Genomic DNA, 25,295 nt, shown 5'->3' on the forward strand with positions numbered 1-25,295 from the left:
AACTTTCTGTCCAGAGAATTATCAAGTATTTGGTAACAATGTAATGTTTTCCTATTTTAAATACCTTTGACATAATATATGTTTGTTCAAAAAATACCTTTATTCGAAACATAAATATAAATGATATCAAGGTTACTACGAATCGTTTCTGAATAATAATTTAAAGCAGTTAAAATGCTGATGGAAAGTTTATACAATTTAGTTGAATCAATCCTATAATTATTACTTATTGACAATAATATATTAATTCTTAATAAATAATTAGTATCACAATAAAACTTGATGAAACTACAACAAATGTATTTAATTATCAAATCTATGTAGTGCTTCAAATTGCATAAAAGTTGTGAGACGGATTTAGTGGTCCTTATGCTAAAACTATTTACTATGAAATAAAAGTCTTTTTATCCTTTTTAAAGATGTTTTGTCAAGGGCTTTATTGATCTTTTTCAAATCGTATATTGTAAAATTATATTATATTTAAATTGTTCAATATTTTCAAGTATATATTATTCTTGAATTATTTACACGATAAATTAAAAGCTCCTACACAATTCGGTGAAATATCATAAATAATTGCAATCACGAATATTCCGAGAAAATATTTTGCTTGTGCAAAGCGTATGCTTTGTAGAAAGTGGAAATCGATCAGCAATTTTTTTCAATTACCCATAGGAGATATGGGTAGAATGGGTTTTATTTGGGCTACACAGCTGATATCATTCAAATCATAAGTACATAACAAAATATGCAGCATTTAAGGCGCATGTCGGCTAGTATCGATCGGCTTGCCAGGAGCGCAAGGATATCGGCGTACATTTCGTTGAAACTGAATGAAAAGACCGCAGCCCTCCCGCTTCCATTCCGCTTTTCTGCCTAAATTTCATTTAGCGTGTTTCCTGGAAAACATCGAAAAATTCGTTCATGTCAATGTTTCGTGCTTTTCTCGTATATCCCGCTCGGGGGGTTTACCGAGTTCTGAGAATTCTTGTGCTTTACGCTTCATTACGTAATACATAAAAAAGGTTACTTTGAGTTTTCGCACTAATGGCATTAGTGGAAAGGAAAAGTTAATTAAACTAATCTTTTATGTTTTAATTAATTGGTTCTCAACTGGGTTAATGCTATAAATTTGGCAATTTAATTGAAATTGAAAAGTCTGATTCTTGAATATATACTACTACTATTAACAGAAATAGGCCTGCAAAATAACTGTTTATTTTAATTGTTGTTTTGCTCATTTTATGTTTAAGCAGATGTTATAGCCGAAGGCTTATTTCAACCGGTCGGCATTTTGGAGATCGCGAAATCGATTATTTGTTTGTTATTTAAAAATATATTGTTTCTGTCTTGAAGGATCTTGAAAGATTTGATGTTTTTTGATATTTGTAATTATTTTTTTGAATATGCATGTTATACAACAATATTGTACAAAAATGTATGCGTATAACTCATTTGAAATTTGTTTCTACTAGACGCCAAGAATGAGACACATAATCAATAAATATATGGGAAGTAGGTGACCAAAGTGGTCAATACCACAATTTGGGATTAAACTAAGACACGGTAGGGATATGAGAAGTTTTGCATTAAATAATGTTTCCAAAATGGAATAAACATAATATTCATGTCTTTCGTTTAAAGGCAGCATAAAATCTGCTCTGGTTTTCAAGTTGTTTCACGTTTTACGTAACTTTAACTCATTTAAACTTGTATCTATTATCCATCAAAAAAGAGATACATAATCAATAAATATATGAGAAGTTGGTGACCAGAGTGTCCAATATCCACAATTTGGGATTAAACTGAGATACAGTAAGAATATGAGGAGTTTTGCACTAAATAATGCTTCTAAACTGGAATAAACATAATATTTATATCCGTCGTTAAATGGCAGCAAAAAATCTGCTCTGGCTCTAAAGTTGTTTCACGTTTTACGTAACTTACCTGTATGGCTTCTATTTTATTTATGTGATGGAAAAAAATCAAGTAAATTATTGTAAAGCTAAATGCTAGAGTAATGTGTAAACTAATTGGAGATAAAATAAAAATATTTTAAAAGATAACAAATTTTTGGGCAGAGCTTAATGGCGTTCAGGGATATTTGGGATATTTTTCTCTGCAGAAATGAGGTAACCATGGTTACCCACTCCTCATATATTATTTGAGTTTTTAAATAAAGCTGCCAGTTTTTTCAATATTCAACTTTTTTTAAATTTTTATCGTATTTTAATAATATTAATAAACAAGTGGTAAAAAATGGATAGTAAAAACATTCATTGCTTTCTTTTACGACACTTTAAAAATGACATAAAATTCATCGCTCTACACTAGAATACCCCCTTAATAGTTTTTCCACATTTCTCTAATCTGCTTATCAAATTATATATAATTTGGAATATTTTAATTATTTAATGTTTAACACGTTTTTGTAACAGTGCACATATCTCAACTACATAAAAATTCTTTCCTACAAATTATAATTGTCATGAATATTCTAGAACTTTGTAGAACCATCCTGTATTTTTTTATACATTACCATACAATGTATTAATTATGCACGTGCAATAATTGTGATAAACTTTAAGAACTCAAATTACTTTACATGAAATTATCGAAATACTTGGAAGAATATGAGTTGTTAGCAAAATTTTCTGAATAATACAATAATGTTCTAGATTTGTATAATTATAACGCCTTAATAAAAGTAAAACACGCCCAACATGCGATTCAGAACTATTCTGAGAAACGCGTTATCGGCATCATGAATAAATTAACTTTGCATAATAAATTACGATACGGTTTATCGATACACAGTTAGGTCATGGTTTGGCAAAAAGCAGATCGAAGCATCAAAGGTTAGACTTATTCACTTTTTTTACACTTATTGACCATATGAAGCAAAATCATAAAAAAACAATTAAGATAAAAGCTGGAATAATATGAGATTATTCTGCAGTATTACATCACGACTAATAACAATAATCCCCAACAAAATGGAAATTTTATTTTTGTAGTTTGGTTCTGTGCTGACTCTATATTTGTAAAAAGGTTTTGATAAGAAGTAACAGATGATAGTGTTTGAATCGCACAGCAAATACTCGCATATATCAATTTCACAACGAATTTATTGACTTTATTGCATTATCAGGCTTTTATAGAAATGATAATGTGGTGGGTTCAGCACTTTGTTTTACGTTTGCGTGTATTTTAATGACTCAGAATAATGATATATAAGAGAAATCATTGTATATTTACATACTTTTTTATGTTTTTTTTTTAAGATAAATTTATTATATAATAATAGTTTAATCAATTAGCAAGTTTATGTGTTTTTTTAACTAGTTTTCAATGTCAAAAACTAATCACCACGCCTTCTTACCAATAAGAATCGAATAGTTTTTTAATAATTCAAATCGGTTGACCGGTGCTCCCGAAAACGTCGACGAAAAATTGTATTCATACATATATACATACTACATGCACCGACATTCATTTTTTAAGGTATGCCAAAATATTCAGAAACCTCTGAAACGTAAAGATATGTAAAAATTTTCATTTTCGATTTTTTGGACGTATACTATAACTTATACTACGAGAAGTTCATAAAAATGTTATTTTATAGATCTCTTTGGTAGTCAAATACGTCAATTGTTTCGAGCCTTTTACTCTATCTACTTCTAAAATCGAACCTCCAAAAGAAATAAATACCAGAATTCGACTGTACACATATTTTATCATTATTAGTTATCATTATTGTATCCTTCTGCAATTATAGTGTCACTTTGATAACACATGCATGATGTGGAACTAAAGTTGAAATTGTGACGTTTGAGCCATTTGGAGGTTATGTTTTATGTGTGTAACGCCCGATCGTGCTTACTAATTCATACGATTATAGAGTTTTAATTTATGAAATTAAAACCTAATTTAAATTTATAATTACTAACTAAACTTAAATAAAAATTAAATTTAATCAAATAAATTCATGAAGTACTTTTTATTAATATTAATATTTCAATTATTATATTTTAATTAAAATTAATATTAATAATTTTTTTTAATTTAAAATTTGTTTAATTCAATATTTAAGTTAGGTATTGATTGCAATGTAAATGGATTTATGGCAGTAAGGTTTCATACATAAATTAATTTTTATTAAATCGCCTTAATTTTTACAACTCATAACCAGTATAACGCAATCTCTATTTTTATCAATATAAATTTTGCAAATATTTAATTTAATATAAGCATTATTTGACAAAGCGCAAAAATAAGCATTTATTACAAATCCAGAGTCCAAGAGTTTTCTTTGTATATTTTCTTATAATTACAAGCTGCCTTGAAAGGCATTCAGTAATTTTGAAGACTAATGTGTAAGATAATACTACCCAGTGGTAGTTATTTTTAGGTTATAAAATTAATGGGAAATGATACAGAAAAATGATAATAAATCTAAATAACTAAGTTGTTAAAATTGGATGCTAATAAAACTAAATGACTAAGTTTTATGGGAATGTTTGTGAAAAGTATTTTGAAGGTGGATTCAGATGGCTTTCGAATCTTGTCTTGTACTTGAATGCAAGTCTTCTGATTTTTTCTGTTACTCTATATTTATTGGAGTACTAGTGGATCAACAAATTTGGGAAATAGTAAGGTGTTTCTGTGACCTTTGCAAAATTTCTATGTTGGTTTGACTTGAACTACCTCAAAGAGTAATGCTGTAGGTCCAGTTTGGTTTCAAGACTGCTTTATAAATTTCGAGAGTCAAAAAAGTTTTGTTTTTAAATTGCTGGTAATTGATAACCATGCAGAATTTCGTTCACATTTATCAATTGCACATTTATCAATTACAATGATATTTTTAAAATAAGTTTTTTGAACAATAGGTGTGTTATATTCAGGAATTCGATAGCATTCACAAATTTAATACGATAATTTTTAGTTAACTTTTTTCAGTCCGGCGAATGGAATATGATTATTTCTTCGTAAGTATAACGAGGAAAATTAATAGGTATATACTTTTAAATACGAAGTTGAAAGTTGCAAAATTTATTAACAATTTTTTTTAACTACTGTAAGCAATAAATTCCAGTAGGTGTTAGGTTATAACTCAGGACAAAAATACTTTAACTAGTTACTACCTGAAGTTCTTAATTCTTTACCTGAATACTATTATAACCTGTCGCGGTATTTTTAGAACATGAATGATACGATACATATCCTATACCCTTTAACTGTAACAATTATAACTGCAAGATAATTTTGGAACATAATCTACGTAATATCATAACCTTTGCCATTTAATATATAACACTTTACTTCAAGCAATATTTTATTTCAAAACCCACGCTTGTATATGCAAACAAACTCTTTGGATATATCGTTTTATTAAATTCCGACTGATGACGTCCGAAGTGCACAAATGATAAATGCATCGTGGGAATTAAAACATTATAGTGAAAATTAATAAACAAAGATATTGTTAATTAGTGGATTATTATTTTTAGTTTCAACAAAAATAGAGTATAACAACGATGTGAAATTAAATAATGTAATTAGTGAATGAATAATAAAATTGCTACTGATTAGTGATCGCTCACGTACTGAATATGACCTGTGGCATTTGAGAATTAATTTAATTATTGAATGGTATAAATAAATAATTTACATATACAGACAGACACACACATATATTTTAATTTTAATTAATTATTAATAACTATTTAATTTATAATTAAGATTATCAGTAAGTAACGATGGCAGGTAATACTTTGAGAAAGATTTTTTAGGCCAATATACCTCACCTGATGCCAATGAATGTAAAGGGCAAAATCAATTAATTTATTACCTGCATCACTTTAAAGAATACAATAACTGGTGTAATAAAACTGGTTTTTAGGTGGACCATTTTATTTATTTTGGTGTATATAGTTGTAAACATTTACACCCCAACACAATAAATCACGAAAAATATAGCTAGTTGAATTCTGAGTTTTTAGTCGATCAATATACTCACAACCATACACACCTAGAACTCAGTGTCATCAACTATAATGTTTAGTGATGTGTAAATATATTAAATTTTAGTGAATGTTTTAGTTGTGATGTTTTTATAATTACTTTGAAGGTAAAATGTGAATTCTTTTAATTATTAAATAATTTAAAAAAGTGCATAAAAGTTTCTTTTGTTTTGAACAGTTTCTGAAGTGGATACTGTATATTCCCAAAGAGTTAAAAAATGAATTGAAAGGAAAAATCAAATTTAGTTTGGAAAAATAACATCAGTTATATATTATTCTTTATCTTTTCTATTTATTTTTACTTTACGCAATACTTTATTTATTTATTTACTACGCGCGTCAAATAAAGTCAAACATACTTTCAATATGAACATAGAACATTTTGATAAAATCTGATTTCTGTAGGTATTTCTATTTACTCTATTGATAACTCATAAAAATGTTTACTATCTAATCTCTCTTTCAACACGGTTTTCCAAACATCTTGAATTGACTTTATCTGGATTGTTTTAAATGCGAATTGAAATAGCATGATCACGATGATTAGATCTTCTTAAATATTTATTATAATTCAATTTTGAAACAATTGAGGGATATTAATTGAGACTTCTGATTTTTTACTTGAATGATTTTTATTACATGATTTGTGACTTTATAGTCCGTTTATAAAAGTAACATCTTGAAATAGTTCAATCATTCTGCAAAATTGTTTCTGTTTCCAATATGATACAAAAGAATATTGAATAAAATATATTGATATGTGATGCTTTTTAAGGTATCTGAGAAAACGATGTTGTAATAGTAATAATGATTGGCTCTTTTAGCAGTCACAGAGAAAGTTACTCACAATTAAACCAAACAGTAATTTTCTCATAATCATAGTTCTCACATAAATATTCTATTGCTTATTTTCTAATTGGAATATTTGGTTTCGAGAGAATTTTGCAAGTCTGTATAATTTATATCTATATACACCATTTCTAAAAATTGGTTCTCTTTAATGAATATTCTCATTTATTAAAGTTTTAACTAGTGAGAGATTTATCCTAAAGTGATATTTATATTTACCAAGTAGATGCTCTGCGGATAATTATCTGAGAGTCATATTACTCAGGTAAATACCATCTATGATAATTCTAAGATATACGAATTTACGCTTTTATAGTGAAAATGTATATTCTGTTTCTCAATTTTAAAAGGACAACCTCATATATTTTAATTGTGAAATTGCTGGTAACATTTTTTTAAATCAAATTTACGTCTCGCAGAATATACAACACAGTTCGCTTCAATGATTTACGATCTTAGAATATTTAAAATCGATAGAAAGTTACTTCCAATCGACTCAACCACAAATCTTCTCAAAAGTTAATCCACAGTCACGCAAAAAATACTATTGGACTCTCTCTAAGTAATCAGAAAACTGGTTCTACCGTGTGCAAGAAAAGGGTATTGTGGCCTTCGCGAGCAAACGCTCTAGGTGCACAAGTTTTTTTTTATTAGTGCTCCGTGAGAACCATATTGGAAATTTCCATTGCTTATATCACAGCGACAATAATGCCTTCTGTGTTGTTACATTACCGAGCAGACATTATGTCTATGAAATCGTACCGAGGTGTGTACACTAGACGTCGACGTATTAGAATCAAGGTTAGATGGAGAGCCGGTGGAGATTTTGGAACGAAAGTAGAGCAGATTAAATATGAAATGACTTTCCCGTTTTATCATTAGTTTATCAAATAAAAATGTTCTTATTTTTTATTTTCGACCAATATTTATTGTAATAATCTTTGAAAAGATCACCGGAAAATACTAATAACCGATTTGGTCTATCTATATTTTCTTCGTGAGTAATATGAAATACTTCTGTGTTTTATTAAATGCTAATTAGATGATCCAACATGATATAATTGAGATGATCCTACTTCAATCGACTTCTAAGTTACTCAAAACTATTAAAAGATTTTTGGGCTAATTCTGCCGTAAAATAGACCAATGTTTTGTTTATTGTTTATTTGTTGACTACATTAGTCATATACATTTTATAAGATAACTTTGAACTTTTATTTTATTTGATTGTATATAATTATATAGTGCATCATATATCCCTTTCTTTGTCAATAGTATCATAAAATTGGTTAGGAAGGAGATTTTTTGCCTTACTATCTCCATCCATAGTTCTTGTCTACCCTTTTCTCATTTTTTGCACTCCATAATGACGTGCTTAGCATCCGTCCTAGTCGTTCCACACAAGCAATAGCAATAGACCAATGTTAAGGCAAAGTTATGTTACGATGTGCTTTTCATATAAAATGGTACTAAAAATTAAGTCTTACGTAAAACATAATTTCTCAGCAAAATTAATTTATGATAAGATTCTTTTTTTGACGTTTATGGGTTTTATGGATTAAGTTTTATATCTTAAACTCCTTATAGCATTTTGACAATTTTAGTACCATTTTGTATGAAAAACGCAGCGTAACATAGCCTGGCCATAACATTGGTCTATTTTACGGTATAATTTGTGATTATAATTTATGAATTTACACAAACAATATATGTATACAGTAAAAACCCGTTAAGACGATTTTCTAGTAATCAAAGCAAAAGCGCCGTCTTATGCGGGAAAGCGTAATATGCAAGGTAAAAATCTCATTTTGTGAGGAGCAGGGACTGGTTGAAGTGGCGTATTATGCGAGAAATGGTATAAGGCATAATTGTCTTAACAGAAATTTACTGTGTTTTGACGCCTAAACATGTTTGGTATATAATAAAGCAGTCTATTTGTCGAATACAAAAATAATATAAATATTAATAATTATTTATACTTTTTGACAATTGATATGTGTCATCATTCAGCAGGAAGAACAAAATTAAAACATAAGTACATTTTATATAAAATTTTAATTAACAATTGAACTCCAAAACGTAACAAAAAATATAAAAATTATAAAATAAAAAATGCTTTGTTAAAGTAAGGAACCTTAATCTATAATTTTTTAATGCAAAGTAAAGTTTTAATTCAGCAATTTGGCTGCTTTATGTATTTAATATATAATAGCTGCAGCTTTTATTGCAGTCTTTCATTAAAATCAAATTTATTTTGGAATGTTGATATATTTGGAGTTAAAATGGAAAATATGAATAATAAAATTGCTTTTAATATTATATTAGCCATAAATATAATTTCTTACTTTATTTTGGTTTCTCTTTATCTTAAAATGTACTCCCAGCTCTTCGACCATTACTTCGCTTTATAAATCGATGGATATGCAAAATGAATAGACACGATATGCAAAACGAACTAATAAATTAGATAGAAAATCGACAGCCCATCATCGCACATTTTGCAAATCATTCCAAGGCAGCAGACTATTCAAAAATAGGTTTTTAATTGCAGTATTAAATCGCATCACCATTCATTCAATAACCAATCATTTATAATGGAAAATTCCTATTTCATTATTCAAATGATTTATGAAATTTCTAAGATAAATGATAAAAATATAATTTTAAGAATATGGCCATGATAAGTATTTAATCATTTGAATAGAGAATTGCTTTTATCAAATATTGATATATTTCATGTACCATTGTCTTGCATTAAATAATTCGTTTTCATATCGGGGTATACTGGCACGAACTGGTAACGAATTCTTGTGTAATATCTCAAAGCACTTTATATATATATATATATATATATATATATATATATATACATACATGATTGAATTGATCAAATTACGTAAGTGCATATCATCTTAAATTTATTGAAAAACTACAGAATTTGTAGCACTTTCCAAGAATGGTAATTCAACTAATATATAACAATGGCAGGATACCATAGTTCAAATATCTTATACAATAAACAAACATGTATAATATATTCTTGAATCGATTCAGTTTGATCACGATCAAACGACTTTTAATGACAAAACGTTCAGTGTAATCATTTATCAAAGAGCTAGATCAAACACATTGTGCATATAATTATTTTATGCAGTATACATTAAGAATAATTGTATAATAAACAATTAAATAGATTAATACGTATTTCATATGGTATGTAGGTCAACTTTAAATAATTTTCTGCTTAATTACTTAATAAAGTTTATTTATCAATAAATATCGTATTTGGATATTCTGGTTAGTCAAAGTAGGCTCTTGGTTCTCGATTGTCTAAAATGAGTCAATTTGTGATGGCAGATTTTTATATAGATTTTGTTTCATAGATGTAATAATATTTCTTTACTTTTGATTTATTAATTTCTTCAATTTGGATATTTATATGACAGATATTTTTAATTAAATTGTTAAGTTTAATTAACAAATATTATGTTGTTCTGAATGAGTCAATTTGCAACGACAGATAGTTTTCTTATATCTTGTTTCATAGATGTGCTGACATTTCTTTAATTTTGTTCACATTACTATTAGTTTCGTCCCTAGTGCCGGACAGTAAACAATATATAATACAATTTATTCCAATTATTTAATTTTGTTCTGTATGAGTGCTAATGGTCACTACAAACCCCCATTTTTCGTATTTCCTAGTCGAAGAATGAAAAGCCAGCCGAGAGCATCGGTGTGGCCCAGCCAAAAGGGGGGATGAATAGTTACTTTTTTTTGCAATATCTAAGAATATTCGTCAAAGACACATATGCAGACATTCCAGAGTGTGGAGATTGCTACATATGTGATCAATGCCGGTTATTTTGAAATGTCCGGTAATAGGTGCCACTGTTTAAAATCATATTTTTTATACCAAAGTTTGATTGATAGTATTGATTATTTTTTAACAAAGATTGCGGTTTTGTTAATTTAGTTTGATTTCTAACTTTGTTATCTAATATAAATCATAATTTAATACACATTTTGTGAAATATTTTTTGATATATTTATAAATAATTTTAGATGTCCGCCACTAGGGGACTTTCCCCTAAGTCAATTTTTGATGACAGATTGATATATATTTTGTGCGCTGATATTTCTTTAACTTTGTTCAAGATACTATTAGTTTCTTTTAAAGCAATATATTCAATTTTATTTTTATTTAAATTAACTATCATATTTGGTCACACTAGTTTGTCCTAGTAGGCTCTTATTTTTTGTTTGTGGTAATTGAGTCAATTTGCGATGACAGACTGTTTTTATATATTTTGTTTCATTGATTTTTTTTATTTTGTTTAAATTACTTTTAACTTTTTATACAGCAATATCTTCATCATTGGGATACACGGTATATCAGTACTTTTTTTTATCGAACCTTTGAATGGTAATCATCTTCATATAATTTCGTAAGCTATTATTAAGAATTATGAAACTAATATGAAATTTTTTTATAAAAAATTATAAAAACCTATCCCCTGACTGAATTTCTAGTTAAGAATGAGTTACCAATGATGCAGTGAGTTGGCTCTAAAATGGACTATATTCATAGTGAAAACATATTTTCTTCATCACTTTATGTAATACCTCAATTTTATCTACTCGTGTCAATTTAAAAAAAAGTTTGACTCTATTTTTTGTAGTTTATAGATCAACATAGAAAATTGGCACAGCTCTCTTGAATAGCATTTCATAATAATGACACATTCATTTTACTATATTGGCAAATAAAACTCATTAGACAAATTTTTGATAGTATACTTTTTCCCCTTAATTATTCTGATAATGGTCATACATGATTATCTATATAAGCATTATCTTAATTTTATATGTATTCTTAATATCTAACTATTTCTTCTTTCCTCAGAGAACATCATTCGAGAATTTCGCTTATCGTTTGGTACGTCAAAGGACCGACCGGGGCATGGTATTCCTGGACCACACTTGGATGGGTATGGGCGATCTGAGGCGAGATGCGAACAAAGTGTATTATAGCACCGAAGAGGGTCCGTATCAGCCTAAACCAGCTGTGCAGATCACCGCAACAGTCACCACTAATGCTAAACTAGTGGATAGAAATCAGCCGGTTCCTGAAATTATCACAACTGCAGCAAGTGCAGCCAGATTAATACAGAAGACTAAACAAGATGCAGGTCAGTAGACAAGGATAATGAATAGGGTAGATAAAGCGGGGCTTAAAGGTCCGCGGGTAAAAAGGTTCACCAGATTTTTTTAAGGGGGTTGTTCGGGTTTTTTTACAACAAATGCAAATGCAACAAAGAAGGAAAGAAATGGCAGCTATTTAAAAAAAAGTGTTAAAAAAGGCCATTTTATGAAGCGAGAAGCTTCGCAAATTTTTTTTGCGTAATGTTATCAAGTTGTTTGAGGTAGGGGGACTAGGTATTGCAGTGGTGAACAAATTAAAAAAAATGCAAGTCGATCCGACTTGTAGTTTTTTTTTTTAATTTGTGGCACCGCATTGAAAAAAGTCAATTTGAGAAAAACGTATTCAAAGTTTTTAATATAATGTACTAATTTAATGTACTAAATACATTATGGTGTTCAAATGAGGCATGAGGTATTATATTGAAAAAGAGAGCAGCTGGCATATAATAGCTCGCGGAGCGATGAAATAAACGGTTTCAGAGGATCATACATATAGAGATTTTTTTAAAAATAATTCTAAGGTTTTTAGTTTTCATAATATCAAAAAATTTCAAAATCGAAAAAAAACCAAACAACCCCCTTAAACATCAAAAAACACATTTCTACCATGAGCCCCGAGAGTTTTACTGAACATCAGATATTTATTTGTTTGATATGCATTATTTGTTCTGATATTATTGGTTTCATTTTCACAATATTATTGCCCAAAGGCAAATTGGACTTTTGTGCTCCACCCTAACCTACCTTTTTTTTAGAAGTTAGGAAAATTAATTTTAAGAAGTTTTCAAGTATCTATCTGAGGCATTTTTGATCGAATTCATATATTTATTTTAGAATACCATTTTAAGTGTTTGATATGCGTATAATGTCAATAAAACTTTTTATTTATCAATTGAATGGCTCACACGCTTTGCGTAAGACGTCATCGATGATAAAACCAGTATAAAAAATCCAAGTAATATTATAAAATATTGTCAGAAGTTGACATCTGCCTGCCATAAAATGAGATCAATCGCGATAAAGTACTACGATTGTAAATTAACCATAATAATGAACATTACAAATGTTTGAGTACTGCCTAAGATATATCAGTAAAGATTTAATTACTCTATTAGGAAAGTGTACTATCACATTGTCGACTCAATTATAATTTCAAATTAAATTCATTATATTTCTTGATCGCGATTAGTAAAACTTAAAAATTTTAAAATTTGGTTACTTGTAAAACTAATATTTATAAAATTAATTTAGGCGATTGGACATATAGTGAGTCAATAGATGAGTATTTGAAGAACGATGCTGTCGAAGTTGAATTGAGTTGATCTTGCAAAACTTGATCTGATCTCAATTTTTGCATTTTCATTGTTGAAATCGGAATTGAATTTCACAGTCTATCTAAGAACACTTTTGGTTTACTTAAATTCTATATAGCAAATAGATTTATGTAAATGAGCATACTACCATCAAAACAGTTGAACAGTATTATGCATCTTGTCCAACAGCTTTTTCTGTTAATTTATACATGTTATTATAAAACTGTTGTATAACGACTGCTTGTCTAAATAAACGTCATTTTATGTATAAAAAACGTCAATTTGATTCAAGTTTAACACGTGCCACTTATTAATGCATAAGTTCCAATTTTTTTTATTATATCTTTTTTAAGTTGCGTAACTCTAATTCAAAGAACGTCCTGTATAGTAAAGCATTAACAAATTTAAAAGGTTGCTCTTGAAACAATTTAATATATATTCGGTTTGCTTATTGTATATGTGTGAACTAAAATGTATGCTTTCCATTTTAGTGTTTATATGAAGTGTAAATAAATAAATTTAAACTGTGTCCCATGAAACTCAGAAACATATTTGTAGTTAATTGTAAAATCAAATACGTGTCCATAACGGTTTGTTCGTTTTATGTTAATAGATTCTTTGTTAATGAGAGTTTGCAGAAATATACGTTCAAAATAGAAGTAACTGACGCATTTGTAATTAGGTAATTAGATTTTAAATTATTACAATTAAGATGTATAATTGGTTAAATAGCTTTGAAAACAAATATACATTCATTTGTATTTTATGTAATGTGGTATATTTTTATATCATTCCAATGAACTCTTGTTAATATTGTACTTTATTCAAAGGGCCTCATGTATCAGTCAACTTTCCCCGCCTGGATTTTCGCCTTGACTTCGAGTTGGACGCTGATGATGAATCCGGTGGCCCCAACATTTCTCGCCAGTCGAGAGACCACGACACAGTCGGTGAAAATGGACCAGATGATGATGAAGTGGCCTTGCTACCTCTCAGCAACCAGGTCGGAGGACACACACGACTGTTGCTTCTCAATCAAAATACGGTGATTAAACCGCTAAACGTCCGCGAATTGGACTTCTATCAGAACATTCCTGGCGATATCAAGCCGTTCGTGCCTAAGTACAAAGGTGAGATCGGACTATTCTAAATTTTATAAACCAATTTGAAGACCGCTTGTTTGCGTCATCATCTTGTCATGCCAACGCATTTTTCTTGATCATCCGGATTTTTTATTGTGTTTTAAATTATGTTTGTTTTTCATTTCATTTTACCGGTACGGTTCAGTCAGAACAAAACGACAACGTACGTCACATATTTAGTGTTATGTATTAGTTATTAGAAATAGCATCATAATCGCTTTATTATTTTTTCTAACATTTTGCCGTACGTGTTTGTTTATTTATGTGATCGTATCACACAGCCCATCAGCTGTTTCACGATTTGTTTCTCGTTGGTCTTCGCCAAATCAGTTTGGTTGAACGGACCATCTATTTTAATACTGAGTGTTGTGACATTCATTATGGGTAAGTCATGTTTTATTTAAATACTTAAAATGATCAATTTTTATTCGAAATAAATATTCATTGTATACGGAAACTGGTGAAATCGAATTAATTATATACTTTGACATTGATTAAACAATGATAATAATCATTTGAGATTTAAGTTTCCATTATTAAGTTTGCAATACTTTTGTGTTAGATTTCACCAGTTTGCTTTTATATATATTCTATATGCATTGAATATTTGAGCACATTACTCTTCTTGAACCCGATACATCACGAATGTTTTGAAGGCTTTGGTCAATGCTTGCTTGCCTGTTTAATTGTGTGAAGTATAAACTATAATTCTCGAACAATCACATATGTTTTGTTAACGCATATAATCACATGATTTTGTTTTGGACATTAAAACAATATTTATATAAAGCTTCTTGTTTATCCCATTGTTCGTCATCGTGGCATAGTCATAGGCATTACATTACATGGACTGCTAGTCCTCATAGGTTTTCCGTTGAATATAGTGCTGAAACATAGAGCGGACTGTAACGTCAACTGCTGAGCGAACGTTGCCGACAATCGCGGACTCTCCCGATTGATTAAATGTCATATGTCATATGTTACGTGCTTAACATAGACCTTATAATGTTTAAACCGATTTTTACAGCTGGATTTGATTTTATGTACATTTATTTCACAGGGCAAATATTATTAATATCATTTCTTACAAAATTATCAGTCTTCACAACTGCCCATCTGCCATTATATTATTAAAACTAGTGGGGCGCATGGCATCGTGCCTTAAGGCAAATTGCTGGAACTTCCCGTACCAAAAAAATTTTTTTTTTAACAAGATTAACATTTTTGAATAAAATTAATCTGAAAAAATTAGATTTTTGAGAAACTATAAATTTTTGACAAAAACTTACTTTTTTTGAAAAAAAAAGACTTTTTGATGAAGAATTTATTTTGAAATGTTTTGGAAATTCTGAACTCTTTTTCAAAGCAATCATACTGCTTTAACTGCATAGAGACGAAATATCGAAGCACGTAAGCGCCATAGGAATGTAAACAAAATTTATACTTCTTGTTAAAATCTCTATAAAATATCTGATAATTTGATGTGCATATGTCTAATGATTATTTTTGACCGCCAGATGGCATTTTTTTTACTTTTTGTTACTAGATCTTCGAAACCGCTAGACCTACAGTTCAGTTCTTCATCTTGTTAATAAAAGTAAAATGTTTTTTTGATTTATTCAAATCGGACGCTTCGTACTCTTAAAAACTGAGTTATCGTTTTTGGCACTTTTTACCCAATATCTTCGGAAACCCCTCTGCCAAAAACCAATCAGCACGTCTCCTTATCAATACGAATCGAATGTTTTTTGAATTATTCAATTCGCTTCATCCGTGTTCCCGAAATCGTCGACGAAAATTTGTATCCGAACACACACACATACACGCACACACACACATATACACACACATACATTCATTTTTTCTAAGGTATGCCAAAATGTTCAGAAGGTTTTGAAACGTAAAGATATATAAAAATTTTCATTTTCGATTTTTTTGCGATTGCTATAACTTGCCCTACGGGAAGTTAATAAAACATATGACATATGATATTTAATCAATCGGGAAAGTTCACGATTGTTCGCGTTCTATGTTGGAGCACTTATTTTGCGCTCGACTAGCAGTCCAATGTATAAGGTCTATGGTCATTATACATCAATTATTCAACAAATGGGAATGTTTTAAATTCTCAAGTATCTTGAAATAATTTTTACCAAGCATTGACCACTGTCTCCTTGGATCCCTAACGCAGTCCCTTGTGACATTCCAATCCCTTCGCTGCAATCCCGACCTTGTCCGACTCATGAGTACGCCTGTGTCAGGCCCGACGTGCGTATAGTCCTCGCGGCCGGAATTCAGCAATCGTGTCCCCTTGTGTTGTGTTGTGTCCCACTGACGAAGGATACCAAGGGGCCCCAGACGCGGCAACAGACTCAACCTCAAATGGCAGCCACGAACCAAATAGACGCGCGCGGGCCATACCGAATTTTTGCCCAACGTCGAATGCCGACGTCACTGGTTTGTATATAGTTATTGTCTGAAAAAAAAACAACAGATAAAGAATGAAACTGTAACATGATAATAACGATCACAATACGATGGGTCATGTTTTAACCAATGACGCATCGTCTTGATGAAATTTTATTCAGATTGTAACAGACTTGAATTCGTTACACCTAATATCATTCAGAAGCACATTTGCGCACGTGTTTTTGTCATGCATGCATAAAATTTTACATTTGCTTCAAATGATGTCATGTGATTGATTTTTTTTAAATCATTGAATCAAACAGATCCATCGTTAGTGCTCATTTTAAATAAATTGTAGTGTAACAAAAACTCATTTTCAAGACAATAACTGCTAAACCTACATATTTTCAACAGTCTCCAAATCAAAAACTAGTCTTTTTAGGAAATTCAATAAAAGCTCTTTCTAGGTATACACTAAGGGGCCGATTCTGCCGTAAAATAGACCAATGCTAAATAGTAGCTAAATTAAGTTAAGCTTCTTATAAAAAATAGTACTTAATACTGTAAAAATTCTATGGTGTAGGTTTTAGATAGAAAACCTACGCACATACGTCAAGAAAAACAGTGTTATCATAACTGCATCTTTGTGATTTGTTATAATAACATATGAGTGATGTTGCATTTTATGTGTAAACCGCCTGATTGCACAGCAACTACATAGCATTTTGACAATATTTAGTACCATTTTGTATGAGAAGTGCTACGTACCATAGCCTACTTACGTAACTAACATTGGTCTATTTTGCGGCCAAATCGGCCACTAGATATTTTTTCAATAATTTCATCAATGTTACTTTAAAAAAATATTTAACATTTTTTATATTATATATGCTACATGTTATAAAATATACGACGTATTAGAACACAAAAAGTACGCATTATTTCAAAAAACGTTTTATCACGTTATGTATCTTTTACGACTTGTATGAATGACATTTCGCAGATTTCCAATCAGATTTAATCATCTGTTTGCTTAAAAATAACAACAAATATAATCGCTGTTTTTCATACAAGTCGAACAAAAGTCATATGCTATTTATAAAATTTTACCACACCCACGATGATAACAGAACCTGATTTTATCAGTAATGAATGTCGCCTAATGATGTCATGCCGCTTGTTTCAGGAGTGATGCAAGCGTCCGGAACAAACGGTGCGAAGCTTGACAAACGCTATTCGCCTAGTTTCCGGGAAATGGATGTGCCTGTCAGGAAAAGTTCCACCAGTACGGGAAAAAGAAAACGCGATGACATACTCAGGTGAGATGCGTTATATCGTTAATGTATTGCATTTGGTTAAACACGTTACGAAGACCATGTCACAAGATCCATCAATCTAATCACTTTTGCGTTGAATAAAAGATACTGCTTTCATGATTGATTTATCAATAATGCTTGAAGCACAAATAACTATTGTGATGTTTTTTGCTATGAATTTTATTAATTATAATGTAAAAAATATGATGCACAAAGACTTGGTTCTTATATTGGCGTATTTGCTTTCGAAAGATATCTGGTATTTGCTAGCTTCTTTTAAAGAAAAATTGAACATACAGTGGTACCCTGACTTACGAGTGTTTTGAGATACGAGCTGCCAAAGGAGTCGTTCGTTGTTTTGACATACGAGTAAAATTCGAGTTACGAGCTTTGAGAGAGTAAGCGTTTACTCGAAAAATGAAAATATGAAAGATTTTGTCAGTTGTAACAATTTTTTTTTATATGTTGGCCTTTTTATGATAGTAAATTATTTAATAGTTAGTCATTTCAATTGTATATTAATATTGATTGTGTGAGATTTAATATATCTTATTTATATATAGGATTATTTTAACGTTTGAAATTTTCAATACATTACTAATGATTCAACAGTTAAATATGTTGAATTCTTTCTTTTGATTTTTGTACATTTATAAAATATTATTTACTTTTATAACCATGGGTCCAAAGAAAATGGCCATGCCTCTTGCATTAAAGTGTGAAATTATTGAAAAATATGAGGATGGCGAGGATTTATGTAACACATCATAAATGTGTACTGTATTTAAAAAGAAGGGGTTCATTAAGGGTATACCATCAGCTAAGGGCCCTACAATATTTTATAAGCAGTTTTCTGAGCTCTAAAAGTTCACTGATAGAAATCATCTCGAAAAGCATTTTCAACGATGGGAAAAACAATATTTTTTTTATTAATAATTTTTATTCTGCAATGTTTTTTTTTTTTAAACAATAAGCAGGAAATTTTAATAGATAGTAAATTTTTATTAAACTTTTTCAAAAAAAAAAAAACTAAAACCATAATGCTGGAACGAATTAATGGCATTTTAATGTATTTAAATGGGAAAAATTGCTGCGAGACATGAGCGTGGTACCACTGTACATATATGACTGTATACATTCATGATATTTTGTTCCAAATTTAATTTATTTCAGCCTTCATTTGAGTATTACATCAAATTGGTTAGATGATCATAAAATGCTTATAATGCTTATTGAATAATATTTAAAAATCTGATAAAATTTTAAGTATTAAACGTCTGGATAATGCTGGTGCTTAAAATTAGATTGGTGATACTTATCAATACAGATAATTATGTCAAGATAAAATGCATTATATAAAAACAATCATGCATGGTATTTTGTTTAAATATGATTTCATATAATTTAGTTTGCACGTGAATTGATTACAATAGATGAATTAATGCTTTTCATTGTTTGCCTTGTAGCTGATTTTGATTTGCTTGATTTTGCATCTTTTTATCGATTTCAGTGAACATTGTTTGCGTATATCGCGATCAGCATCTTTTATTTTGTCGTAAAAGTGATTGGCTTTCCATGTGTCCCATTTTGTCATTGCCAAACTATGTGATCTTGCCTCATGATTTCAGCTACACTTTCATGCTGTCCGCGGTCCATGCGGAATTCACACCACGAATTCACTTCCATAGGAACTTGTATTAGTCTAGAAATAACCATTAAAATACCCATGATCGGTAATTTTTATATATTTTTTTCTTTATCTTCCTTTTCTCATATTATTATATGATATGTCATTGTGTTTGTCATTATTATGCTAATCTGATGTATTGTGTATGCAACGGTTTATTAAATATATAGATATAAATATTTGATGGTGTTTTTTGATTTTTTTATATATATTTATTTTGAAACGTATTGCAGAACATATACATATATGATGTAAAATACACTTAGAAAGTATGTAAACTACATCTGATTTATATCAATATAATAAAATGCAATGAGAGTTGGCTATATATTGCTTATATTAATTGCTAGTACCATATTGTGTTATACATTGTGTGAATACATTGTGTAAATAGTATATAAGTACCTATATATCAACACATAATGAATACTGCTTAGATGAATAAACGAAATTACAAAATAAACCGAATGTATTATTTGTTTTATTATTAATATTTAAGCGATGGTTAGTGTTTGAATTACTGAATAATAATCGAACAATCAAATCTTAATTTACAGGATGAAAGTACACAGAAATGGAAATGCTTCAGAAGTTCTGAAAAGTATCTCCCAGCTCGATAATAGTAATAAACAATGTAAGTAGATGCAAAAGCAAATTTACTAAAATTAATTCATATAACTCACTAACTCATATTTAACCCTTTCGCTGCTAGCGTCGTCGATAGACGACATCCAGTAATCGACTTTTACTTTAAGATTTATCAATCTGAAATAAATTACTGAGGATTCCAATTTGTTATTTAGATTTGTGAGAGATTGATTTTGAAATTTATTTTTATTACTGATTGTAAAATGTTAAAATATGTATGTTTGTAGCAAAAGGGTTAACTTTCTTATAATGATAATAATATAAAATCATGTTTTCAGTACGACGAGGAGTATGTATAGTAACATAATAATAGTTTTCTAGCGTTTAGTGTTAGATTATATTTTGTTACTTTGCAGCTTTGTTAACACTTTAATCGCCATGCCAATCATATGTGTCTGACTCTAAAAAATATTTCATTAGTGATGTCAGACATATATGTCTAACGGATGTCTGACACAAACGATGCATTTGCAGTATGTTTCAAAATCTTGGCCTATCAAGAATAAAATCTGGAAATTTCTTGGGTTACTACGAGAAATTTCGACAAAAAGTTTGAATATAGGGCCATGTCAGCCTTTTATGTGTATGTACATTTTTCAGAAATTTTGCCAAAAAAAATTTCTTCGATTCATTAAGTTTCCTTATCAAGATACATGTTAACTAAATTATCTAATTAAGTTACCATGGTCAAAAAGTTTTCTGGTTTTATCGTGGCGATTAACGTGTGTTAATAATAGTCATTAAGATTTTTTAAACAATGTTTATTTCTTTTACCAAAAATATAGCTTAACAATACCTTGGTTTAATTTTTTATGATAATTCTATATATCCACAATTGTACAAAAATGTTTAAATATCAATTACCACGCATGATGAGATTGCAATTAATTTTCTAGTTCTTTGGTCTAATTTTATCATCTTCCAGATTTTTTAATGCTGGAGAACATCACATCTTCGTATCGGCAACCTTGTATCTTAGACCTTAAGATGGGTACCAGGCAGCACGGAGACGATGCCTCGGCAGAAAAACGTTCCAAGCAGATGGCAAAATGTGCAGCTTCCACCTCTGCCGCCCTTGGTGTCCGTCTCTGTGGAATGCAAGTATACCATGCTGATTTGGACCATTACGTAAAACGTGATAAATATTGGGGAAGAGAATTAAATGAAGAAGGTCTTAAAGCTGCTTTAAGGACTTTCTTTTATAATGGGTTTCGTCTCAGGACAGATATCATAAATCGTGTTATGAAGAGACTTGTACTACTAAGGAAGGCTATAGAGAGGCAGAGTAGTTTTCGGTTTTATTCTTGGTGAGTGGCACAATTTGAAAATAATAATTTGCAAAGTACATGATAATGTACAAATGCACAAATTGAAAATATTAATCATGATGAAATATTTTTTATAGTTCCATTTATAAATGTCTGCGATTTTATTTACGACCTGCAATGATATAACATGTTCTGTTCTGTTCTGTTCTATAAAATATTATTGTTTTCTTATTGGTTTTTATGATTTATAAAAAAGTTCATCGATGTCATATTTCAAGATTTTTGTAAAGACATGTATCGAATATTTTACACACAAACGCATGCACACACAAACATCTAGATATAATTGTATGCGGAATTTTATATTATGAGAGGAACAAATATTAAATAGGTGAATATAAACAACTACACCATTCTAATTTACAAAATTAATTTCTTAAATTTAAATTACAGATGTTTCGGAATCGTGATATGTCTCATCATCTAACAAATTATAAAATACTTATTGTTCGTAAATCTCGTTAAACTATGAATAAACTACCAACTTTACTATCACAAAGCTTGACACTGTTCTGAATATGTGAAAATGGGTGTGGGAATAATTATAACAATATCATAAGAGCTAAGTTTTAATGATCAATACAAGATCTAAGAAGTTTAACTAATATCATTACGTTTAAAGGCGATCATTCTAGCCCCCATTCAGTGTAAAATATTATAGTAATAATATTATAGTAATTGGGTTTATGCACTGTAGTAATACTTATTCGTAATTTTTGTGTTAACATCACCAAATCAACAAACAACAGAAATAAAGAATACTCATAATTATTAAAAAAAACTTCAATACACATTACTGTGCTGTGTCTAGAAATAATAGTACTGCAATATTGAAAAAACTAGCAATCAATTCGCGAAATTGAAAATGGTCGAATACTTTTGCTTTCCTAGTAAGTTTAGATACTTCATATATGTCATCATTTAGTAAATTAAACCAGGAAACTCCAAAACACACAATTTCAAATAATATTTTTAAAAATTAAAAACCCATTTAACAAAAATCACCGAAATATTTAATATTTCAAAAGAAACACTGACAAAAGATCATTCTGAATGAAAAGGCGAACTTCTCTTTTGATAAAGATAGATTAAGTATAATTGTTTTGTTGAAATATTTAGGAGGTTTATTTTTGTTTTGAAATATTACTTGTTGTTCTGTGTTTTTTGTGAATTAAATTTTTCATTTTCAGAAACATTCATGTTCCAAATTTTATACTTTGGCTTTCCTGGTTCGATTAACTGAATGATGCATGCTGTTCGATCAACTGAATGATGATAGTGTCGAAACGCATAAATTGAGAAGTGAAAATTATTTTACCTTTATTAATTCGACGAATCCGATTAAATATGTTTTAATTTCGAAAAAAAAAACAATAAATTATATATATATATATATATATATATATATCATAGAATTTTGTGATATGAGTGATATGACATTATAATAATATCCATCCTTCTCATTTTATCTTCGACACTTAAGATTTGATTTCAAATATTTATGTATATATTCACATGTTTAGTACTGTGCCAAGCAATGTAAGAGATAGTTGGTGTTTTATGTTTTTTAAAAACTAAATATAATTTAAATAAAATATTAAATAATGTATTAGTATATATTTTTTACTATTTTGAAATCACACTGAAGATGAGGCATACCATGGTCTCGAAACGTCTGTAATTATTAAATAAAGTGTGTGGTAAAAGAGTGTTGGGTTGATCATATTTAACATTATATATATATATATATATATATATATATATATATATATCAATTATTTTATATACATTTGTTTTGACAACATTTTGTATCTGTTTTTAGTTCGCTGCTGGTCGTGTATGAAGGGCATTCGGACGTTTCTTCTTTATTATTACGCAATAACGAGTATTTGACGGCTAATTCTATGCAAGATGATTGTTGTTTCGAACCTGAATCTAGCAGTTATGACGGTCCCAGTGGACCACGTGTTTGCTGCTATGACGCGGATGCATCCAACTCATCCGCCGATCTCAATCTCTCATCTTCCCATGATGAATTATCGCAAGAATCACATAGAAGTTTTCGCAAAGTGCTTTTATCCAAAATGGAGTATTACGATGAAGCTTTGTGCGCTGACTCTCACAGCCGTGGTTATGCTGACGCCGTAGCACGCGGTACAAAAGATGCTGATGATTCTTCTAATTTCTATCCAATTAACGAAGAGACTGTTTTTCCTGAATCACATTCCCCAGAAGTCTCAGGCACGAGTCCGATGTCGATAGACTCCTGGACAGTATACTCAGGTAATTCTAGCGACGACATGTGTTTAGTGAGAACGGATATGCACAGTTCCGATGATACCAACTCGGATTTCGAGCAGACAGATGTATATTTGAAAAGACACCGTATGGAACTGCCATTTACGAATGGAGCTGTAGATCATGCTGATAGTAATGTTAAATTAAAGAAAAAACAGAGAAGTAAAGATGGTAAGAGCTCACAGAAAGCTTCGAGCAAACCTATCACGTTGAACGTTCAGAACGGAATCAAACGTAAAAGTTTGCGAAAAACTGCTAGCAGTAACTCCAGCGGAGAAAAGGTTGATGTTCGAGTTATTGATTTTGCCCATACAACATTTGTCAATAAAAATGGCTCGACGAGCGCTAACACAACTGTTCACCACGGCCCTGACTGTGGGTTCCTTACAGGAGTTGACAGTCTTAGAAGACTACTTCAAGAAATTTTAGATGAAGATTAAATGTGATCTCATAGGGGATAAATAAGAATAATTATCTAAGTAAGCGGACGTGTGAAATTTCAAATGAGTATATGTGTGTTCGGACATTTTATAAAAATGCGAAATAAAGTTCTTCCTTGTCAGTAGGACACTTGAATATAATATATTAAACTTGGTGATGGAATAGTATTAATATATTTTCCATAAACACTTACGTTTGATAAAAAGTTTCGGTGCCTCCAACATAGGAACAATAAAATTATACTTACGAGATTTATACAAAATAAACTTAATATACAATTTTTTGGTTATAATAAGACTAATTTAAAAATGATGCGGTTAATATATGAATATAAAATTGTTACATGAATTATTAATTCTAGCTAGAAATCTATTTATGTATGTTGTCCTTACTTAATTTATAAAGTTTTCTTGTGAAACGTAATTCTAATTCCGCATCATTCCATTAATTTAATGAAATTATTTAACCGGTAATGATGTATCATCAGCTATAAGTTTTTATACAAAAATTACAGTCTCGGTAATTCGAGAGCCAAATATATATTTTTTTATTTTAAAAAGAGATGTATCTATATGGAATAGTACAGTATTAATTTCAAAGGTTTTATGTTTACATTTTGATCCGAATCAATGACAC

At 29.7% G+C, this 25,295-nt stretch overlaps 1 protein-coding gene across 1 annotated transcript; it reads left to right on the forward strand.

Annotated features, from left to right (window-relative positions):
- The first annotated feature begins 11,782 nt into the window (after positions 1-11,782).
- Positions 11,783-24,901, forward strand: LOC113366230 (inositol hexakisphosphate kinase 1-like). The gene is made up of 6 exons (XM_026607802.1): positions 11,783-12,064; positions 14,221-14,520; positions 18,128-18,260; positions 20,502-20,578; positions 21,518-21,899; positions 23,743-24,901. The coding sequence occupies exons 1-6, from the start codon at positions 11,836-11,838 to the stop codon at positions 24,656-24,658; spliced, it is 2,037 nt and encodes a 678-aa protein (XP_026463587.1). The 5' UTR covers positions 11,783-11,835; the 3' UTR covers positions 24,659-24,901.
- The last annotated feature ends 394 nt before the right edge of the window (positions 24,902-25,295 follow it).

Source organism: Ctenocephalides felis, unplaced genomic scaffold (genome assembly GCF_003426905.1).
Source record: "Ctenocephalides felis isolate EL2017-DRISC unplaced genomic scaffold, ASM342690v1 CF-g0.4_SCAFFOLD_01170, whole genome shotgun sequence".
NCBI classification, from domain to species: domain Eukaryota; kingdom Metazoa; phylum Arthropoda; class Insecta; order Siphonaptera; family Pulicidae; genus Ctenocephalides; species Ctenocephalides felis.